Source organism: Acanthisitta chloris, unplaced genomic scaffold, assembly GCF_000695815.1.
Source record: "Acanthisitta chloris isolate BGI_N310 unplaced genomic scaffold, ASM69581v1 scaffold5598, whole genome shotgun sequence".
Taxonomy (NCBI): domain Eukaryota; kingdom Metazoa; phylum Chordata; class Aves; order Passeriformes; family Acanthisittidae; genus Acanthisitta; species Acanthisitta chloris.
In genome coordinates, this window is record NW_008685261.1 from 311 (window position 1) to 21,584 (window position 21,274).

Below are 21,274 nucleotides of genomic sequence, written 5' to 3' on the forward strand. Positions count from 1 at the left end.
AAAGCGGCGTAGCAAAGGGCAGGGTCGGATTATGGGGACGTTGCTTTTGTGGGTGCCGCTGCTCTCTCCCTCCCTTCCTGCACCAGCTGCTGGGCTCTGCTGCATCTCTCCAGCCCGGCGTCCCCGTCCCTCCCCACTCTGCTGCAGCTGTGTGTCACCGAGCCCGGGCTCCGGTGCTGGTGCTCACCTTGATGCTTATTGGTTTGTATGTAGAGGTTGAGGAAGGGGAGAAAAAGGCAGGAGTCTGCAGTAGTGTGAGGGTTCGAGTTATTTTAGGCTTCCAGTAGGGCTAACTGTATGAGGGGCCGTTGTGCAGCTTCTGTTCCCATTCCTTATACTTTAAATGTGTACTTTTGTCCCTAGACATAGGTTTTCATTCCTGATCTGAAGGAATTGGAATTTTCTGCTAGTTTTAAAAAATAAGGGGCTGCTTTCAAGTGCTCATTGTATATCCTGTAGATTTTCAGTCCCTATCTTTTCACCATGGTCTCTGTTGTATCCCCAGTCCTCACAGAAATCCTTCTTCCCTCTCTCTCAGACCTCTTATCCAAGAAGAATTCTTCTTTGGAACAGTTGTAGTAATATCAATAGTTTTCAGCTGGGGAAAATGCACAAGCCCTTGTAGCTTACTACTCAGTTCATTAATAGGTACAAGCTTATCCCTATTTTACAGGTTAGTTGAGGGATATGAGAGAACTAGTAACTTCTGTGAAGTGTTGCAGCGATTTCGTGACTGGACTGGCACTTGTACATGGGAGAAATGAGTCCTGGTTTTGTGCTGTAACTGCTGGGGTTACTGTCTTTGGGAGATGGACTAGTGTTCGCAGCGCTGTTCTGGGCTGTGTCTCCCGTTTATCAATCCCTTCATGTCCTGTTTCTGTGCCTGCATGGTGTGTCTCTCTCCCTGTGCAGTGTGCTGTTCTTACTGTGCTGTCTGCGAGGGGGTTCAGGGATCTTCAGGAGGCTTGAGTACCATGGAGAGTCAGTTCATTTGCTCATCAGACAGCATGCACTCTTCATCAGATTCTCATGTGTTGTTTCCCTCCTCTGTATGTCTTCTGCTCTGTCCTTAATCTGGTCCACTCTGGGGACAGGGATTGCTGCTAATGTATTCCCATTTTCAGTTTCATAGTACCTACCCTCTTTATTTTTGTTCCAGGGGAGCCTTCTCTGTGGTCCGCAGATGTGTAAAGAAAAATTCTTCACAGGAATATGCTGCAAAAATCATCAACACCAAAAAACTGTCAGCCAGAGGTTAGTGTCTTGATCTACCCTTCTTCCCTCTATTAATAGAAAATACTTCATTGGACTTGAGGCTGTAATAAGTTTAAGTGATCTGTAGTTGCTTGTTTCAGTCATTTTTTAAGCATTACAAAATAACTGAGTTGTGTGGCAAAGAAGAGACTGAACGGGGGTAGTGTAGCATGATAGAAAAATTCCTCTGTCTGGAAGTGGATACTTTGTAAATTGATGTTGTCTTTTTTCTTCTTGAGATCTTTCTTCAAGCTGAGCTAGAGGTAGATTTACCTCTGTATGTGTGTGTACGGATCACTCATAATAAAGAGAAGTGTTGCAGACTGATTTTGCTGAATGTCTTTTTTTACCTAGGAGATCTGTCTCTACCAGAACAGATGTGATTATTTTTTTTTGAAGGATAGATGCTATATGCCTGGCTCCTTTCATGCTGTAGTTAAAGGTGTTGTGTTTGGAAACTATCAAGTCTGCCGTCAAAGGTGGAGAAATCTTGTGAATTTGATTCTCAACATATTGTGACGAGTTTGGGGTGGTTGGTTACTTTTGTGCTTTTGTTAGTCCTGGAAATTTACAAAACCTGAAATCAGACTGTAGTCGTATGAAAAGAGAAAAAAAATCTTAACTCTTCTCCCAAGCTCTTGGTCTTCTGTTTTCCAGAGACATATGTATGCACAAAGGATAGTATGAAGGGAATATGTATCTTCTAGCTTGGAGGGAGTCACTACAGGGATTAAAGTTGCCTTGAGGGTGGGATGGATGAGGGGGAGAACGAGAGAAACTGAATTGCAGTAAAAGATGCTGTGAAAGCAGGGAGTGCAACAAGTTGAGATGCCAGAGGCTACTATTTCTAGAAGAGGTGAACAAGAGAAGTTGTAAGTCTTTAGGAGCCTTTCAGGTTTGACAAAATTAATGTTGTGACTATCCTGCTAGTTGAATAGTGGGTTTAGTAGGGGGATTGACTGAGAAGTGAACAAAAAAAAACCAGCAAGAGGAAGAAGCAAATGATAAATGATTGAGAAGTGTTTTGCCTAATCCCTATAAAAAAGAAAAATAGACTATTCTCCTTTTTGCCAGAATATGAAATGCAGTAAGAGCAGAAGACAGCTTGAAGAGTAGAGAAAAACTTCCATTTGGTGTAGTTTGCATGGAGAAGTAGTGTCAATTGTAGAATGCTATGAAGAATTATATTTTGAATTCATTTTTTGAATTAATTTTTTTTTTTGCTTTGGGAAGTAAGCACATGTGCTAATGTGCTGTTTCGGTATTTAGCCTGAGTGAGGTCATGTTGGGGCCCAACCATAGATTGTTAAGGAGGTGGCTGCAGATCTTGTGAGAATTAGTGTCCCCTCCATGGTCACATGACAGTGCCTCCTGGTGTAGGTGGGGTATCCAATCTCTTGAGTTCAAAATTAGTTCAACTTAATATGGGAGAGGTTCGAAGAGTCGCTTGGTTTTGCTGACAGCCATTAATGCCGTGTCCGCTCCTCAGACTTCCTTGTCTATCCTGTAGTCAGGACTAAAGCTCGGGAGAGCCATCTTCTCTGATGCTAGATAGTGGGTGCAAGTCTGCTTAGAGAAGGGAGAGAGCAGCTTGATAAAGAAAAAAACATTTTCTTATAAAGGAGATGGTATTGAGGTTAACTCTGGAGATAAGAAAAATAGGGAAAAATGCAGGGTGAATATAGCTGAAACAAAATTCAGAAATGTAGTAGCTGAAGACCAAAACTCATAGAACTGATTCGGTCAGTTTTTAAATGTTTGGTCATCCAATGAGTTATAGAGGGAGCAATATATAGATTCTAATTGTTCTTCATATTAAGGTGATGACAGTTTAATGACCCAGCAAGTAGAAAAAGTAAGTGTGGGTGAATACAGGCCTTGTTTTGATCTATACTTACTATCTAGATTTCATATCTTCCTATAAATAAAATACATTGAGGCTGCTAGCCTGGTCCTCAGCTACTTAACTCGAGGCAGCTGGCAATGATATGCTTAAAAAGGTATTGGCTAGGTAGAGGGTAGATTGGGGGAGAACCAAGAAAGAAAATGGGTGTTTCTTCTAGTACAGAAGAATATCAGGTTGCATTGGAGTTATAACTGAGGGCTAAAGAATCTGCACTTACAGTGAAAAGTGGATGGTGACTTCAACTGAATATATAGATTCCTCAGTTATTCCAGCTGCGTTTACTGATAGCTCAAGGGGTAAGTACAAAGAGGGACTGAATATTTTGACGGGAACTTAGTGAATTCACCTTGGAATAGGTCTTTAAATCACTGAAAGAAAAATGTGTGCTATTTAGACATTGCAACTGTAAATCAGTGATTAGGGAGATTCGATTCAGCAACCTGAAAATGAAAGTCTCGGGAAAAGGCATTTTGGAAAGCTGACTGGAGAATTATGATGCTAATTCTGCATATCGTGGATATGTGTTGCCCGATGTGTCCGTTCCCCAAGCTGGTACTTCTTGGTGTGTCCATGTTTCTGCCCATCAATACCTGCATACAGGGCTCTCTGTGTGCCCAACTGCATGTCTGTTGTGCAGGTTAACCCACCCTCCTGACCTGACTTGCACGTTGTTGGTTTTCTTCTACACCTGGTCATAGCACCAGAATATTTTCTCCTATGGGGACACCCTACCCCTCTCCAACTTAAGCATAGCTACATTTAACATTTTTTACTTTCTCTAGCAGAATTTGAGCCTGTATGGATACCTAATGTAGTAATGGCTACTTCAAGAGCCAGCATCTTGCTGCTGCTGTGAAGTATGTATAGCCCATTGCTGCTTCACAGAAGTCTTGACTGATGTAGTGCTTTATGTACAAGAAAATGGTAACAGAGCCTTGCTCTCCTGCAGTACTTTGTTACTTTTGTTTTTCAAGACTCTCGATGAAGAAATGCTAGATAGTTACTGGGGAGTGCTGAAAAGCTTGCCGTGTGTAGCTGAAAAGGAGGAAGATGAGTGCTTTGGGGTGACTTGTATGTAGTTAAAGGTTAAAGACTTGAGGAGGTATGATGCTTTAGAAGGCTTTTCTGTGGAAGCAAGGAGGATGAATGTCGTGGTGGTCTTTGTGAAGGGCAATCCTAACAACTTCGGTCGAGTAAACTTCACCCTTCGTAAAATACAGTCAGATGTTGAGAATCTGTTTCTCAGTTGTCTATGATTTTTGGATGTCCTCTCTCTTTTTTAATAAATTTTGTCAGTAAGAGCTGGTCTAGATTAAAATTCATATTTTGGCTTAATGAAGTATTTGCTATTATTCATATTGTGATGTTGGTTAGACTGCCCAGGGAAGAGCATGCCAAGAAGTTTAAATAGGGGCCAAATGCTTGTGGAAAGGGAGAGGAAACAGACTTCACCTTAGTCAGCATTCAGCTGACATGTAAGAGCAGTGGTTATTACACATGGGGGAAATACAATGCTTCAGTCATCTGAAATTCCTATGGGATTGAATGCACAGGTTTTTACGAGAGCCACAGGTAGAGGGAAGTAATAACTGTAATTTTTTGAAAGTTGTCTTGTGGGTTTTACCAGAATACTTTTTTAACATGAAAATTCATAGCAAGTAGTGCTTCAGTTCCTAGGCAGCAGTGAAGTTCAAATGAAGTAAAATGACTTTGCAGTGATCAAAAGAATCAAGAGAGAGCAGTAGATTTAGCAGCAGTAGGGAAATATCCCTGATGACTCCCCAGCATATACTTCAAGAGAGAGTCCAGCACTAGAAAGAGGCAGGCAGAACTTTTACCATTTGATAATTTTTAGGATGTTGTTTATACCAAATCATATACAGTGATCCTGTCACCATGTGTAGTATTTCTGGCCCTTTTTTTACATGCAGGGGGAGAAGTCTCTGTGCTTTACATCTATTGTTAAATTTAATTTGCTGCTGAAAATCTGTGTATTTCAGCTCTCGCAAGTGACATCTCTCGAAAAAATGAAAAGCAGTTGTCTTGGAAGTTAGGCCACTTTGCTGTGTTCTCCTTACTGTGGCTTTGCTCTTGCCTTTGAAATCAAGAGGTGGCTTCTTTCCCTGTTTTTCATCCTTCCAAATTTGTAAACCAGCTAAAATTTGCAGTCTACCCAGTTATTTTGTTGTTGTTCCTGTAGGAGATTATGTGGATTGTGGGAGGAGCAGGGAATTACTTCTGTGTGTTAAACCCCAACAGGAAAAAAACAATCTTTATGCTTCCAACTCTGCTTTTTTTTCACACATGTCTGTTGTCCTGGCTTTTGGTTCCATAGTGGTTGTTGATTTGGGCTTTACAATATGTTTTGTTGAAGGTGTCAACAGTAGTTTCCCTGGGCACTAAAATGTTGAGCTTGAATGGTGCAGCCACCAGTGCCTAACATCTATCTGGATCTGCTCTGTGCGTGTTCTTAGCTGTTGTTTGAATTAGGACCCTCTTGGACTGTTCTTGTGGCCACCACGTTTCAAGTCCCCCGTGGGGTAGTGCACACGTGCTGGAATTGGCTGCGCGCAGCGGTGGTGCAGTGCAGCGGGCGATCTGCTCTGTGCGAGAGCAGGGAAGCCCAGCACCACCCTGGTCACAGACGGCTGAAGTGCAAATCCAAACTTGCCTAGAAATGTCCTGTAGTAGGTGTCCTTTGTGTGTGTGCCTGTCTTTGCAGGTTGAGGACAAATGTCCTGTCTTGCTGGATATGGCAAATCAAAACGTGTCTGCTCAGCTGTACTTGCTGAGCAGCCAAATCGGGTCCAGTCATTTGGTGTGAGAGAGGAGCTGCCCTTCCTGCAGTGTGGGCCTTGGGCTCAGTGAAGAGCTTACCTGTGTCCCAGCTCCACCCCTGTCTTCCCTCTGCTGCCTTTGAGGAGTCTGAGAGATGCTGTGATTAGGGAGCATATATAGGAGATCAGCTGCAGTGGGATGTGGATTTTTTTGTAGTCTTTGCACACGTGGAGGGGCATAGGGAGCAGAGAGTGCCCCATGCCCCCAGAGCAGTGTGTGAGGCTGGGGGCTGCCTGGTGGGGCAGCTGTAAGGGGCTGGGTGCTGTGGGGTGGGAGCTGCAGGGGTAGAATCAGTTGGTGGAGTGGGGGCATGGATAACAAGTGTCCAAACTCCTCATGCTGCACCACAGCACACGTGTGCAGCAGGGGCTGGTGTGGGGAGCTGCTCTGCTGATGTCACAAAAAACAGCCCTCTACCTTCCACCAGCAACCTGCTTCCCCCTCCTCTCCCTACCTGCCTCTGCCTGCAGCCCCCTGCGCAGGGGAAGAGTCATTCAAGCAGTGTATATATCACTAGGGCAAATTTCACTGGAAGAAGTGTTTGGAGAAGAGGAGGGCTGTGTGTAAAAGGAGAGACCCTGACCTTGGAGGAGAGGCTGGAGCTAGGAGCTTAGTGGGGGACTGCTAAGGGTCAGCCTGGCTCTTTGCCTGCCCCAACACAGCAGTACGGACAGGAGAGTGCCCTGGTGTGAGAGCCGGCAGAGATTGGGGGGGCAAGTAGTGGAAGCCTTGCTTTACTGTGGCTTGCTATGGCCAGAGCTGGCTTCCTCCCACTGTGCGTGTCAGTGATGGTTGGGGTTACCCCAGGTTGCCTCTCAGTTTACGCTGTATATTTTATAAAGGAGCTGGAACAGAGCAGACAGGATTTCAGCTTGTGTCTGTCTTCTCAGTGGTCACATTGAGTATTAAATTTCCGGCATTAACAATGAAGGGGGGGGAAGTGGGCACACAGATTGGGCAGGAGTTCCTACTGCCTCTGCACGAGGTTGGAGAAAGGGGCTTGGTAAGAGAGTCGAGTTTCTTGTTTTCCCAATATAAATTGGATTTGTGTATGGCGGGAATGTGCTTAGACTAACTCCTGCACATGTCCCAAAGCCCTTGGCTCTAAAGCATTTACTCTGATCAGCGAGCCATGGTTGAAATACTTGCAGGTGTCCCTCCAGTGAAGAGCAGGATGTTGAGCACACTGTACATATTTGGGGCAAGGAGAGCTACTTGAATTTCTTGTAAGAAGGATCCAGTGCAAAAACTATTTGCTTTTTTTTTGTTGGTTTTGGGGTGTAGCCTGAAGATTTCTCTGCCTCCAAATTTAATCCTTCTCTAGACAGTACCAAAACCATTACTGGCAGAGGGGGGCTCATCCATGGATTATAAAGAAATTTCTGAAGAGTGCCACCCTCCCCAGCAGTGGGTTAGCACCACTGCTTCACTGTTGTAAGAGAGGACTATGACAATATTTTTTTTCCTTTCCACTCTCTGGAAGTATTCTAGTTTTTCTGGCCCTGCAGTTGGGTGAACACAGCTTCTACAAGGGAAGCATGTTAATACAAAAATGTCTCTCCACTGTGCTATCTGTGAGCACTCTCTCTTTTCTTTACAACCCTGGCAACCAGGGCATTACCTCCCCTTTTCATGACTTCTGACCTGACACCTGTTTTGGTATTTCAGGTGTTTCTTTTTGTTTCCTCTGTTCTTGTAATCTCCTGATTCTCACCACGATAACAGATTTTTTAAAAAAAAGTTAATTTGCCACTGTTTGACTGTACAGTGAGCTATTGCTGTTGGTTTGGGGAAGAGGGCAATATTGGCTGGCCCTGGGGTCACCAGCATAGGAGATAAGCCTTGAATGTTGTAAAAAGAAATGTGGAGCATCTCATATCATTGTGTGTTTGCTTGCAACAAAAGTGATGTCAGTGCTCAGAGCAATCATCTTGGGGAAAGCAGAAGTGCATTAGTTTCTGGTGGGCAAATGTATCCTTAAAATTTTGAGGTGCTGAGTAGATTTATGCTTTTTTGTGTATGGAGGGAATGCCACCCTGTAACTTAAACTACTGTTGTTCTTGATGGCCCTTATGACAGTAAGCTTAATTCTTCAAAATTTGGGGTCCTATGAGTTAGGCTGACCTTATGTTCCTTTTCATACCTTTTTGTATTTGCTGTTTAAATATCACTTTACACTTCTGTAACATCTCTTCAAGCATTCTGGTATAGCTGCCTGCATGATTTTTGGAGAACAGTAGTGAAGAAGTGGACTGGCATTATCTTAGAAGTAAGCTTTCTGAACACTGAGGGTAGCCAAAGATAAGTGGGGCATGGATTTATCTTTCTGGGGAAACTGAGTCTGTAGTTGTTAGATTTTGATTCCTCATAGCTTTTTTTCCCACCTCTTACTCTCCCTCTCTCTTTCCTTCTATTTTAATTTTGAATTTGTTTTGAATGTTCATTTGTCTCTCATGGATCTGTTACTTTAACCTGTAATTATATTAATCTATAATGCTTTGATTGAAAATAGCCATTTAGTGATGCTGCTTCACCCTTCTCCTGCAGAATTCCTGTTGCTCCCACAAGTTAGATGAGCAGACTGAGGAGTATGGTGGTTGGTGCAAGCAGCTAATTGCTGATGTCTGAGACTAATTCAGAGGTGTAAGGAGGGCTGGTTAATGTCATATCTTGCCTTCTTATGATGGAGTCAGGAAAGGAGGAGATAACTGTGGCTTTACTCCTGGTGTTGGGATCTGTCTTGCTCTGCTTGTGGCAGAGTCAGAGGGAGAATTCCCTGTCCCTGAGATGTGAGTTGAGTAAATGCAATGACCTTTCAGAGAATGCGTGTGTGCATATGACTTTCGTGCTGTGTTCCTGAGAGCGTGAGTTACGTATCTCTCGGAAGTGGTGACCTGCTGTCCTGCTCCTTCAATCCCGAGTTCCCATCTTGAGTTAGCCTTCGTCCCAGCATCCTCAGCCCTGGGCTGTCTTGTCTTACCTGTGGCTGCACTTAGCAGTGACACTGGGAAAAGTCCAGGTTAGCATTAGATAGCTAATCTTTTCTCTTTGCTAGAAGGCACGGGTGATGTTGCTGTTAAACACAAGACCCCTTTTCTCTAGGGTAGCAAGGGTAGCATCTCTTTTTGCAGAACTATTGTTAGCATGATTCTGTCAAAAGTCCCCAAAATTGAGCTGAGATCTGTCTCGGGGAAAAAAGTAGGCATTGTGGGAATGAAGACACAGTTACTTTTAAAGAAAAACAAACCCCATGTAAACATATCTCTGAGGAAGGAAGGTGCTTGCCAAGGTGAGCCTAGGAGTGGACACAGCTCTTTGCAGGCCTGTGAGCCGAAAGCTAAATGGCAGAGCAGGCAGGGAGCGGCTGCCTGCCGGCCTGCCTGCTGTGGCAGAGTTGCTGGGTTATCTCTGGGGGCTGTTGCCATGATGACAGTGGCAAACAGGGACTGAAAAATTTACCAGATGTGTGTGAGCCAAAGGATTAAACTTTCTCATAGGAGAGAAGGGAGGGGAGGAGGGCGGGTGATGATGTATTAGCGAAGGACAGCATCCTAGTGAGAAATACCAGGCTCCCTGTGCTATAGCCACTGGGATGGCGGGGGGAATGCAGGCTGGCATTCCTCCTCCAGTTTAAACTCTGGGCAACACTGTTCTGACAGATTTCCTCTTTGAAGAGCGGGTGAATGCACCATACTTGCACTGGGTAAATCATCACAATTTGCATTGCCTTGGCAGGTGAAATGTATGAAATGGGAAAAGATGGTCTGTCTTTTTTGGTCTGTTTTTTTCTATTCTCTACACCCACAAATAGCTCTAGCTCTCTACCTTGTGCTTAGAGCTATTTTGCTCTAGTGTTTGTGCAAATAGTCAAGTTTGTGTTGCCTGCAGGTTTCAGGCTGTTGAGCATGATGCGAACCAGCCTGCAATAGTGCCATCGATAACGCAAGGCTGCTGTCATTGAAAATGTCTGATGCAAAACCATGCCAGCACTATTAGGGCTAGTACTTGTCTTGTCCCTGCATACTGCTTTTGTCCCTGCTGATTTCCCTTCCCAGAGCTGGAGCAGTGTCCCTGCGTATCAGAGCTGATAGTGTGGTGCGCGTGAGACAGGCCAAGCTTGGGCAATTTTCTCTCCACTGGAGTCTGAGGGAAGTCCTTATTACTACCCTGTGCTGCAGCCTCTTTGTGGAGGTTGACCGTTATAAGGGCTGGTCCTGGAAGAATTAGTGATTTGCTGTTGGCTGGGAAGCAAGGAGATGGTGATGGGATCTCTGCTCTCAGTGCCCAATATCTCAGCACTCCATAGTTCAAAAGGTGGTATCACTTGGTTGTTTGCAGTACTGCAAATTATCACACTACCTTCTTGCAGGCTGCTTCAGGAGAGACTTAACCTGGTTGTGCCTGGGAAACCTCTGAACCGCAATACACACACTAGCATAAAATATTTGTCTGCAGACTTAGTAAGACAGAATTGTGGTTACAAAACCTGGTTTCTTTCTAGAAGGGCTTCTTCAACTTAAAACATTTATTTGTGAAATGAGACATTAATATCTATGGAAATTAATGGTACAGGCCTTTCCCATTAGCCCAAATCCCAGTGGACTTTTTAAGCCCCTGTGAATACAGGCCGTGAGTGAGAACAAGGATGTTAAGCCTCCAAAGCCAGTTCCTGAAAGCCTGCAGAAAGGATTCTTTCCTTTCCCTTCCCACACTTCTACTCCTCTTCTAGGCACGTTAGTTAGCTGCTGTAGTCTGCAGCTTGTCTAGTGAAGTAACTCAGTACTTGAATGTGCTTTATCTTCTGCAGTTACTGTGTCATCTCTGGTAAGTCAGTTGGTGTAGACCGTGGTAAGTGATAGCCATGAAGATACAGATGTTGTTTCTTGGTGTTGAAGGCAACTCTCTTTCGAAAGAGGAGGTTTTCTCAATCCCAGGGGAGCAGTGACAAAAGGAGAATTGGTCTAACATAGCCTGAAAGCTGAGGTGAAAAAAGGAGAGAGAAGAGCTAGAAATCTTTAAACTTAAGTGCACCCTTTTTTTTCCCCTTCTGCTGACCCCTGTTCTTTTACAGGTGCGACTGAGCATAAGGTAGTTCAAGAGGGCAATTTCCCCCCGACATCTGTTTTAAAGGAGATTATTTCCTGAACTTGTTGCTTTGTTTCAAATCTACTGCACGTTCCAGAGGGGTCTGCAGTTGCTAGTCTTGTTTCTGAGAGCAGGGTCTCCTTGTATGTGCAGCAGAATATAGTCAGTGCATAAAGCTTCCTGCAGCTATGGAGATGTGTGAGATGTGTCTGTTGATCCTGCTGTTGTGTTTGCTGCTAGAGACCCAATGTCATACACCTGACTTGAAATGTGACTTCATAGGGAACAGTCCAGTGCTTTCTCTGGGATGCACTTTCTAGATGCACATTTCAAATAGCATAGGTGCCCTGGAAGCTTTTGCAGGGAAAACAGCTTGTTAAAACTTGTCCTACACTGGTCTCCAGTGCCTGCCAAATAAATTTAGTGTTTCTACTGTATTAGAGCAGCTGCCATTCCAAAAATGTCCATGTGTATCTTGGGCTTTTTATTTTATTTATTTCTTCATACTCTCTTATGTCAAAGCATATAGCATTTCATGGCCAAGAAATCGCCCATTGGCTGGAGGAGAAAATAGATGTAGAAGGAAGTTGTCTTTAGTGCCCCTGTAACCCACAGGGACTTGCTGGAACATTTTTCTTGGAGGCTACTATAGAGTATAGCCTGGTGATGCTAAGCAGGAGTTTTCTGTTGTTTGCTGGAAGAGTTGGTGTGCTGCTTCAGGGCCACTCCATGTAAGCTGTGGGTGTCAAATGTCTTTTGTTGAGATTGTGTCAGAGAGATTAGCAGAGTTGAACTTGTGCAGCTTTATTTTATAACTGGTGCCAGTACAGAGACAAAGCTTGATTTTGACAGCGTGCTGCTTCAGTGCAAGTTAAAGTAGTGATTCATAGCTCCTGTGTTACTTTAAATATTCCTGATTTTTGGACTGGAGATTGAAAAGTGGCTTTCGGCTCTGCCCATATTTGTTTGGCTTGTGTGTCATCTGGCCTAGAATCTGCCAGCTCTGCAGATTAGGGTATTGTGTTGTGTCTGCTGTTTGTTATGAAGTTGCCTGGATTAAAATTTTCAGTGCAGAGCAATGATCCACAGCCTTCTCTGTCTGTCTGAATGGCTCTTGCACTTAATAAGGATGATGTAGAGGAGTGAAGTGTTGGTCAGCTCGTCCTTTGTGTGGAAGCACTTCTGCAGGAGCAGACTGGGAGTCACGCTCTCACAATGCATTTGTTTTCTCTACACAGGTAAGTTCAGCATCAGAGATGTGAAAAAAGAGGAACGAGGTAGCTTGCTTTTTTTGATAACCATTATCAAATACTGCTGACAAATTCAGGTGACCCTGGTTGCTACTAGGAGTTTATGTTGATGCAGAGCTCGTTACCCAGCTTTAAGGAAGCAAGTTATGCCTTGTTAAGTCTTTGTGGCTCCATACATTTAGTTTCTTTAGTAGTTCTGGAGAAGAGCTTAAAATGTTTTCCCTCCCACCACCTCACAAATTACAAAGAAGTTTCTCATCTCACTGATGAGTTTTGAAATTAATTTAATTGCTGAAGTTTTTTGTCATTTGAAAAACACAGCTAAAACTCTTTCCATCTTGGAAGCAAAACTCAGGTCTCACTGTTATAGTTACCTTATCTGAAGTGGTGGTGGGCCTTGGCTTGGGAACAAGGCAACATGCAGCTTGACTGAGCCAGAGGAACTTAGATTCTTCCTTCTGCATCTTTGAATTCCTGGATCCTGCATTGCAGTGACTTTATGCTGCTGAGACCTGCCTCCCCTGCCGTGCTGTTGCCTTGTCTGCTAACCAGCTGTAGTCTGATACTTACTTAGCTGGTTCATCCAAACCCACAGGCACCTGATGTGATCAGCTGATGGGAAGAAGAGAGGAATTCATGTCCAGAAATAAGCTCACTTGGAGGGGTTTCTCCGTTAAGATGCGTGCTTCGGGACCCTCTGTGCCTAGTGGGATTTAGATAGAGCTGCTGGAGTTCTTGACAGGTTGCAGTCGCTGTGTGTGTGGTGGAGAGGGTGCTGGTATGACTCTTTCACCTTTGGAGCAGTTCCGTGCCCCACTGTCTTACTTACTGCATGTCCACTTTAAGAGAGTTCATCTGCAATGCAGCTGTTAGCAGGGAAGTTCTGTAAATCAAGAGGGAGCAAGTGCAAGTGAGCCTGGTGTCTGCAGTTGTGGCTGGGTCCTCCCCACAGCACAGGGAAACTTATTCAGAAAGACTTTTTGCAGGATGAGGAGGAGAAAGGGGTGGCAGCACAGTGCTGATGATAGGAACCCCTCCTTTCTGTGCCTGTATCTGCATCAGCTGCTCAGGAGCTGCAAAACATGGAAAAGCACAATGGCAGCAGTCCTGGAACTGGAAAATCCTGTCATCCTTTTCTCCTCCTCACTCTACCACAGAGTTAAACAAGGTGTTTGCTTAGGGCCAGTCCTGTCAGGATGTCTTTATTGCACACACAGGATGTCCTGTTAAAATTTGAAGCTTGTGAGCTTCTGCATGTCACTCAGAAGCTCACAGAGGCCTCAAGAGTTGCAAGTTTACTACTGTGTCATCCTCCATTGCACAGACTGTCAGAGCAACCATGTGCTGGTGCAAGGGCATGATGCCAGTAACCTGTAGGGATGCTGTGATGCCAGGGAGGAAGCCAACAGGTGGAATCAGTTGGAGTGCCATGGCTGTGCAGGTGTTGCACCTGGCAGGCTGGGAACTGCTGCTGGGTAACTTGGTATGAGGAGGAAAAGAAGAGCCATGTGCTGCGGTAGCCCTGCAGGCCCTCAGACACGTCAGGGGGGCTGGCTGGGGAGTATGTGGCTTTAAACACATAGCTGAGGAGTGGATGTCTTGCTGTTGTGCTCTTCCCTGCCCTTCTGCTTCTCCAGCCTGCAGAAGCCCCTTGAAAGACTGCCTGGGTATCAGCCGTGCTGAAGAGCACTTGTAGGGTTGCTTGCTGATTGCCTATCTACAAGTTTCTGAGGATCTTCTGGTGAAGAAATTTGTCTGTAGTTTTTATGGTTAAGTAGCTGGGAAACATGATGCCTTCTTCCCGGGATCTGCCGGGATACCTGAAGGACCATGGGCCATTGTCGGGGAGCCACAGGACCTTCCTAAAAGATGGCTGTATCTGGGGAGGAGTACACACTGCTTTTCATTCCAGTGCTTAGCAAGCAAGGCGTCCTGCTTTGCTGTGTTTAAAAGTATTCTGGGCAGGCTTGGTTCCAGATTTCTACTTAATTTCTTTAATTCCACTTGGGAAAGCATTTCCTGTTAACAGCCATTGGTGATGCAGAAGAAATTGATCTGTTGACTACCTGCTCTTCTTCCTCTGTTTCTTCTCTGCTTCTCCTGTTTGCCTGGACATTTGTTGCCCCTCTCGTAATAACCAAATTGGTTATTGCTAACTGTGTATAAGTAATGTTCCCTCCCCTTTTGCTGGGGGACTGTCTGACTTGTTGTAAGAAGTTATTTTTAGTGTTTGCTTCCTGGGATATTCTACTCGTGGCCAGTTATGGTGATGAAAATGTCACTGAGATGCAGAAGGGACTCCCAACTCATTGATTGCATGCCTGATTTTTCTGTTGTAAGGGTGTCCATTGGGAGACATGAGTCCCTTAGCACTACATTGCCAGTGGTCAGGGACACAGCCCTAATGACTGTACAGCATGACTCCCTGTGAAAAGCACACTTGGCTTCTGAATTGGCTCAAGGGAAAGAAGGGGAAAAAAACGAAAGAGGAAAGAAAAATAATAAGTCTTTCTTTGGTTGTAGTGGAGTTTGTTTCTGCCCTTTTTTGTGTGTAGGGGTGCCAGTGCTGCAGAGCTGTGTGTCAGTGTACAGGGCTGTCCCTCATAGGCAATTTGCTCCTTGTACTGGATGTATTAGGTTGCACTGGGTTGCTGCCAAATGCCTGGTCTAGACTAGAGGAGATGGTGTGTGCTTATACTTTTCAAACACCTCTCCCACCCCAGATCTGTGGCTTGCAACACCTGAAAAAGTTGATCTTTATGGCAGCTATAGCTAACAAAGCATCAATGTAATATGGGCAAATTACAGAACCCAGCTGAACAAGGCCATGGGTTGACAAGACACAGTCTCTGAAGTGACTGTTGGTTTAAAGAGCATCTGTGTCTTTCTCTGGAGATGCCTGTTCCCTTTGTACAGCACCAGGTCTCTTGCCCTTTTCTGTCTCATCCCTTGGATCAGGAAACCAAGTTCAGAGGAATCATCCAGTAAGGAATTATTGAAGAGGTGGGCATGGGAAGACATTTGGTTTCCAGTTGGATTGGAGATCTGTCTAGATCTCCGGATTTTTTTGAGCATTCATCGAAGGGGTTGCTTGAGTGTAGCTCTGGGAGCCAGGCTCTTCTGCAGTTGAGTCTGAGACGAGTGCGTGTGGAGAGGTATGTTAGCGCACCAGACCAGTGATGTGGAGGTAGGTTTTGTGTGCCTGTATGGTACTCCTGGAGGAGGGCATGGGAAGCAGAGACCCTTGAGCAGCACTGGATTGAGGTCACGGAGATTAACTTTTCAGGCCCAATGGTGTTGGGATTGTGATGGGTGGCTGCGATGCAGTGGTGGCAGCAGTCCTGAGGGGTGGGCGCTGTGCCTGTGCCGTACTGTGGAGTCTTGCCAGCTGTCTGCAGGGGAACCTGGTTACAGAAGGATTGGGAGTCACTCCCCCCTGATTAGATAGTGTCTTCAAAGTTATCAGTGCTTAGAAACTCTTTATATGTTTTTACATACGGAGAGTTTCTTTCTATGCATGTAATATACGCTCATAGCTCTGTGTATTTTTTCAAGTAATCCTGACATTTAAAGTTGCTCCAGTGAGTAGTAACTTTTAATACATCTGCTTGCTGTCTTGCTTCTCTACATTACCTACAAGTGCCAGAGTACTTTGCATACATAAGATCAAGTTTTTTGTGACTCTTCAGAAATTGGAGGCAGATGCACTCTCTTTCTCTGCTGCCTCATGCTCCTAACTGCTGCATGGTACACTTTGACCTTTGGGGCACAAATGTTTTGATGGCTCTGCTACAGGTGATATCTGTTATGGTATATGTGCATTTTAAGTCCTCTCATTGAAGTTTCATGGTAGCTGCTCTGTATTTACAGCTTACTCTCTTTAATTTAAAGTTATCCAAGCATCGCTAGGGGAACTTAGCCTTAAAATAGACAGTTTGACCTTTTTTTTTATTTTTAATTATTCTAATCCTTTGAGACTTGCTGTTCCTTCTTGCCAGTGGAGCATATTTAACAGAGGTATTATCTCTTTGGAGAGAAGTCGTTCAGCACTTGGGTGCAGTACCATTCATCTGTGCCTTTAAGAAGATTTTCTATTTAGTTTACTTCTCTCATTCATGTCCCTAAAATATCAAATCAAGACAGCATTTCCAGCATCCTTCTTTCTCCCAACTGGCTGGAATAGCTAAAAAAGAAGCAATGTATATAGACTTGCTGGAGGCTGTGTCCATGCAACGTCGTGTCTCATACAGCGAGGAATGATGTTCTGCTGAATACCAGTATTAGGAACATGCAGAAGTTCTCTGGTTTTGCTTCCCTCCAGAGCATCTATCATAGTATCATAGCATGTTAAGGGGTTGGAATGGATCTTGGAGACGATCTAGTCCCAGCCCACCCTGCTCTGGGCAGGAGCACCTCTCACTAGACCAGGCTGCTCAAGGCCCATCCAACCTGGCCTTGAACACCACCAGGGTTGGGGCATCTGCAACCTCCCTGTGCAACGTGTTTCAGTGTTTCACCACCCTCACATTAAAATATTTCTTCCTAATATCTAATCTAAACTTCCCCTCTTTCAGTTTATCCCCATTAGTCTTGTCCTAGCACTACAGTTCCTAACAAAGAGTCCTTCTCCAGCTTCCTTGTAGCCCTTTCAGATACTGGAAGGTTGCTATGAGGTCCCCATGCAACCTTCTCTTCTCCAGGCTGAACAGCCCCAACTTTCTCAGCCTGTCTTTGTAATGAAGGTGCTCCAGGCCTCTTATCACCTTTGTGGCCTCCTCTGGACTTTCTCCAACAGTTCTATGTCCTTCTTATATTGTGGACACCCGAACTGTGTGCAGTACTCCAGGTGCGGTCTCACAAGTGTAAAGGCAGACAATCACCTCTGTCGACCTGCTGACCACACTCCTTTTGATACAGCCCAGGATTTGGTTGGTTTTCTGGGCTGTGAGTGCACACTGCAGCTCGTGGTGAGCTTCTTATCAACTATCACTGCAAGTCCTTCTCCACAGAGCTGCTCTCAGCGAGTTCCCTGCCCGGCCTATAGGTGTGCCTGGCAGTGCCATGACCCAGGTGTTGGACCTTGCACTTTGCTTTGTGGAACTTTCTGAGGTTAATTTGGGTTCAAGCATAAATTTCCTTGCTTAATTCAAAAGAAATTCAACTGTTTGGTGACCAGTGGCAGCAATATCACATAGTATATTATTCAAGAGCCACGTTGTACAGATGTGTTATTGGAAAATGGGCTGGATGGCAGTAGGTCTGCAGGCTTGGACAGCCCTGACAATGATGTCTGGATTGAAGTGTGTCAGGGTGGTACGAGAAGGAACCTGTGTAGCCCCTCATACACAGGGACAGCCTTATGGGTTTCTGTTCACATATTGGTAGAGTTAGTGCCAGGAACTTCTTCCAAGTTGTGTTTTTCCCCAAGGTTTTGTTAGGGATTTGCTCTCACATGTGCAAAGGGTGAGTGTTTAGTCTTTTTCTCCAGGAGTTTGATCCCTCCCTGCCCTTTGTCCTCCCCAAATTTGTTTACCCCTATCTGAAAGAATATTGTTCCACTGCACTGTTCCCCTTTGCACCACCAGGAAAATGTTCCTGCAGCTTTTTTTTAGCTATGTACCCTCTGTCTCACTTTGTTGTTTCCTCTATCAAGTATGTAATGCATCAATAGCATTCATTAAGCATCCTTTATCCTCTCAGTACCACTACTGGGCAGGGTAGTATTAGCCCTGTTTTACACTTGGAAATACTGAGAAAGATGCAAATTTTCAAGTGCTTTCCAGAACACTTGGCAATAAGCCATGATGAGTTAGGAAAAGAGTCCAAGTCATATTCTTTGCTATAACAGTGATAAGAGTGTAGGTAGAAAAAAACCACTGCGGGCATTTGGCAGGAAAATAACGTGGGCTAAAGCATGTAGTGTTACGAGGAGTTGTGGTCTAGTTTGCTGGTTATAGGAATAATATTTTTGGTGTGTTTCCTGTACTATGTTTTGCTCTGATTTGCTTGTTGCTTATGGGATACAGCTTTGAAATATGTTATACTGAGCATGCCTTTGGACTCTACCTTTGTGGGACTTTTCCAGGTGCTGAGAAGCAGTTTGAAAACTAGGGGTAACTGCTGTTGATACAGAAGGCTTTTGAACATATGACAGTAAACAGCACATGGGATTTTTGTGTGTTTGTGTTTGAAGACTAATCAGAAAAAGTAAAGGCAGTCACAGATACAAAATTGTTTCATTGTATCAGTGATAGCGACAGGAACAGTAACAGTAACGTCTGCAATAGTTTGTTTTCTGAAGTGAGTAAAAGTAAGGTGTCAAAAATGAGAACTTAAATCTCTAAGATAAGCAACTGTACCTAAGAGTAGAAACAAAAACAACCTTATGACAAGAATTTAAGTAAATTCTAAAATTAGCTGCATTTCTGGATCTAAGTAATTGATTCAATTGTGAAAATTTAGATTACGGGATCCTGTCAGGAAACTGTTCTGCCTCCTCCCCTTGCTCTGTCTTTTTGGCTCACTAATCAGTCTGTTCAGGCAAAGGTTTCTTACCTCATGGAGAATTTGTAAACTTTCATATTAAGGCATGGTTAAGGCATTTGAAGTCTTTCCAAAGGAAACAGCTGTAGGTGCACAAGGTATACTGCTGGAAGCCCTTTTGACCATATGATAATGTCAAACTAAATATGAAGTCTTCAAGAGTAGAACATCCTTTACCACCCAGGGAGGAATAAAACCTTGTGTGTGTTTAAGAAGATTATTGTTAGCTCATCAGAAGGAATAATGAGAAGTTATGGGACAGAGCTCAAGAGTTGTCATTAACTGAAAGCTGGTTCAGAGGAAGGAATAAAAAATGTGAGGGAATGACCGGAAAGCTGTTCTACTCTTAATAGCATGTTTGCTGGGGATACTGCTCTTTTTTCAAATAGTGTGATTCAGGTTTTGTTTAGAAGGCAGTTAGAAACCATGCTGTGGAGGTGCTGGAAGGAATTGCCATGTAAGGGGGAGAGCAGAGGGAAAAGTGAAATACTAGGGAGAGGTGGAATGTGATTAAGGTTAATTAAAGTGTGCTGTGAAAACTAGTTAGATGCTCTTGTGTGCCCTTAGTGTAATAAGAGACAAATGTGGTTATGCAACAAATTGAAAATTTATCTTTTCAATAATTCATTTCAAACTTGCTGCCTTGAGACAAATATCACAGATTGGAGAAAAGGATGAAAACCTTGTGTGTAATTAAAAGTCAGCATATTTGGAGAGGAATTCTTGAAAAAAAAGTAAAGGGCTTACAGACTTATTTCTTCAGGTTATTTGTGCTTGGCATTGTGAGATTAATCCCTTCTCCCCTTTGTACGGGGTGACTGGGACAGCCTTAAAACATAGATCTGTGTCTATCTGGTTTTGTAGGTTTTTTTTAATTGGCAGTTGTTTTCTTCATAACTTCAGAGAAAAATACAGGCTTTCCTTTAGATATATACTCTCTCCTAGTGCCAGAGCAGGAGAATGGAAGATGGAGGAAGGGATGGAGGTTTTACTGCAGCACTGGGAACGATTCATCCTATGGCTTGATTTAAAAAAACCCAAAACACCCCCCCAAAAAAAACCCCTACCAAACCCCACACAACCCGAAACAAAGAAACAAGCAAACAAACAAACCGCCCAAAAAACAAACCTGACAAAAAAACACAGGTAAAAAGGCAACAAAGGACATCCAGCCACTAACCTTTTTCAGTCTGTCTTTTCTGCCATCTGGCAGAATTGAAGTTGAATTGTTGCTGTTCTACCTGAATTAGCAAGTTTCAGACACCATTGGTTACAGAATGTGAGACAAAATGAATTAGTGGTCTGGCAAAGAGTATATATTAAATTTAGGAGCTGACAGTACTGCCCATCGTGGCTTGACTTTCTCCACTTTTGGAAATTGTGTTTGTCATTATTTGCACTTGAGCTTTGTTTTCTTAATCTTTAGCACGTTTGAATAGTGTGTAATGCTCGTGAGGATTAATGCTAGTGCATGGATGTGTGCTAGCACTTTGGCATGTAACTTTTTGCCTCTAGGTTGCAAAGAATTTTTCTGCTAGTTTGCTGTGGGTTTTTTGAGAGGCTGAAGAGAAAGGCAAAAGAAAAGCCTCATGAAAAGGTAGCATCCCATGATGCTGGTTTTAGAGATTTGTGTGGTGCAGGTTTACATAAAAGACGCTTAAGAAACATTCCCCCCCAGTGCCAGTTTCTTACCTCCTGTGAAAAGGAATGTTAATACTGTGAAGGAGGATGGTGCTGCCAGGCTCAGTCCTGTGAACTGCCTGGATGTGGTGCATGGTTGGAATTAATGTTCTGCACTGGAGCTATAAACATTATTCTGCTTCTCTCTGTGGATGATATGCTGGTCACCTCCAAACAAACAGGGTACCTGTTCATGATTAGAAATTCAGGTTAGTTTAAACAATATTCGATTTGAAAGCATGAAGAGTATGATGTCAAGCCCTATCCATGGAAAATGATATTTTAAGTTACTAGCTCTTTCAAGGCACAAGTTGTAGGGATATCAACTGTATTACTAACTGAAAGCCCTGGTGATTCTGCAGGTTTTGTGAAGCCCTTAAACATGGCAACAAATGGGGAAGGTACTTCTCGGACTCTTGAGAGTGGATTTTAACTATCCTGGAATCATAGAATGGCCTGGGTTGGAAGGGGCCATAAAGATCATGTAGTTCCAGCCCCCTTACTGTGGACAGGGATGCCTTCTACTAGATCAGGTTTCTCAGACCCTCATCACTCCCAGGGATGGGACATCCATAACTTCTTTGGGCAACGTGTTCCAGTGCCTTACCCACCCTCACAGTAAAGAATTTTTTCCTAATATCTAGTCTAAATTTACTCTCAGTTTGAAGTGATTCCCCCTTGTCCTGTCACTACACGCTCTTGTATAAATCCCATCCCT

General features: G+C 44.0%; 1 protein-coding gene across 1 annotated transcript in view; it reads left to right on the forward strand.

The window, feature by feature from the left end:
* LOC103806955 (calcium/calmodulin-dependent protein kinase type II subunit gamma-like) overlaps positions 1-21,274 on the forward strand; it is a gene marked incomplete at its 3' end in the record, with an annotated part of 112,714 nt that overhangs the window by 174 nt on the left and 91,266 nt on the right. Inside the window, exon 2 of the mRNA XM_009079669.1 lies at positions 1,160-1,254. Coding sequence (XP_009077917.1) covers positions 1,160-1,254 — 95 coding nt within the window. The remainder of the gene's footprint in view (positions 1-1,159; positions 1,255-21,274) is intronic.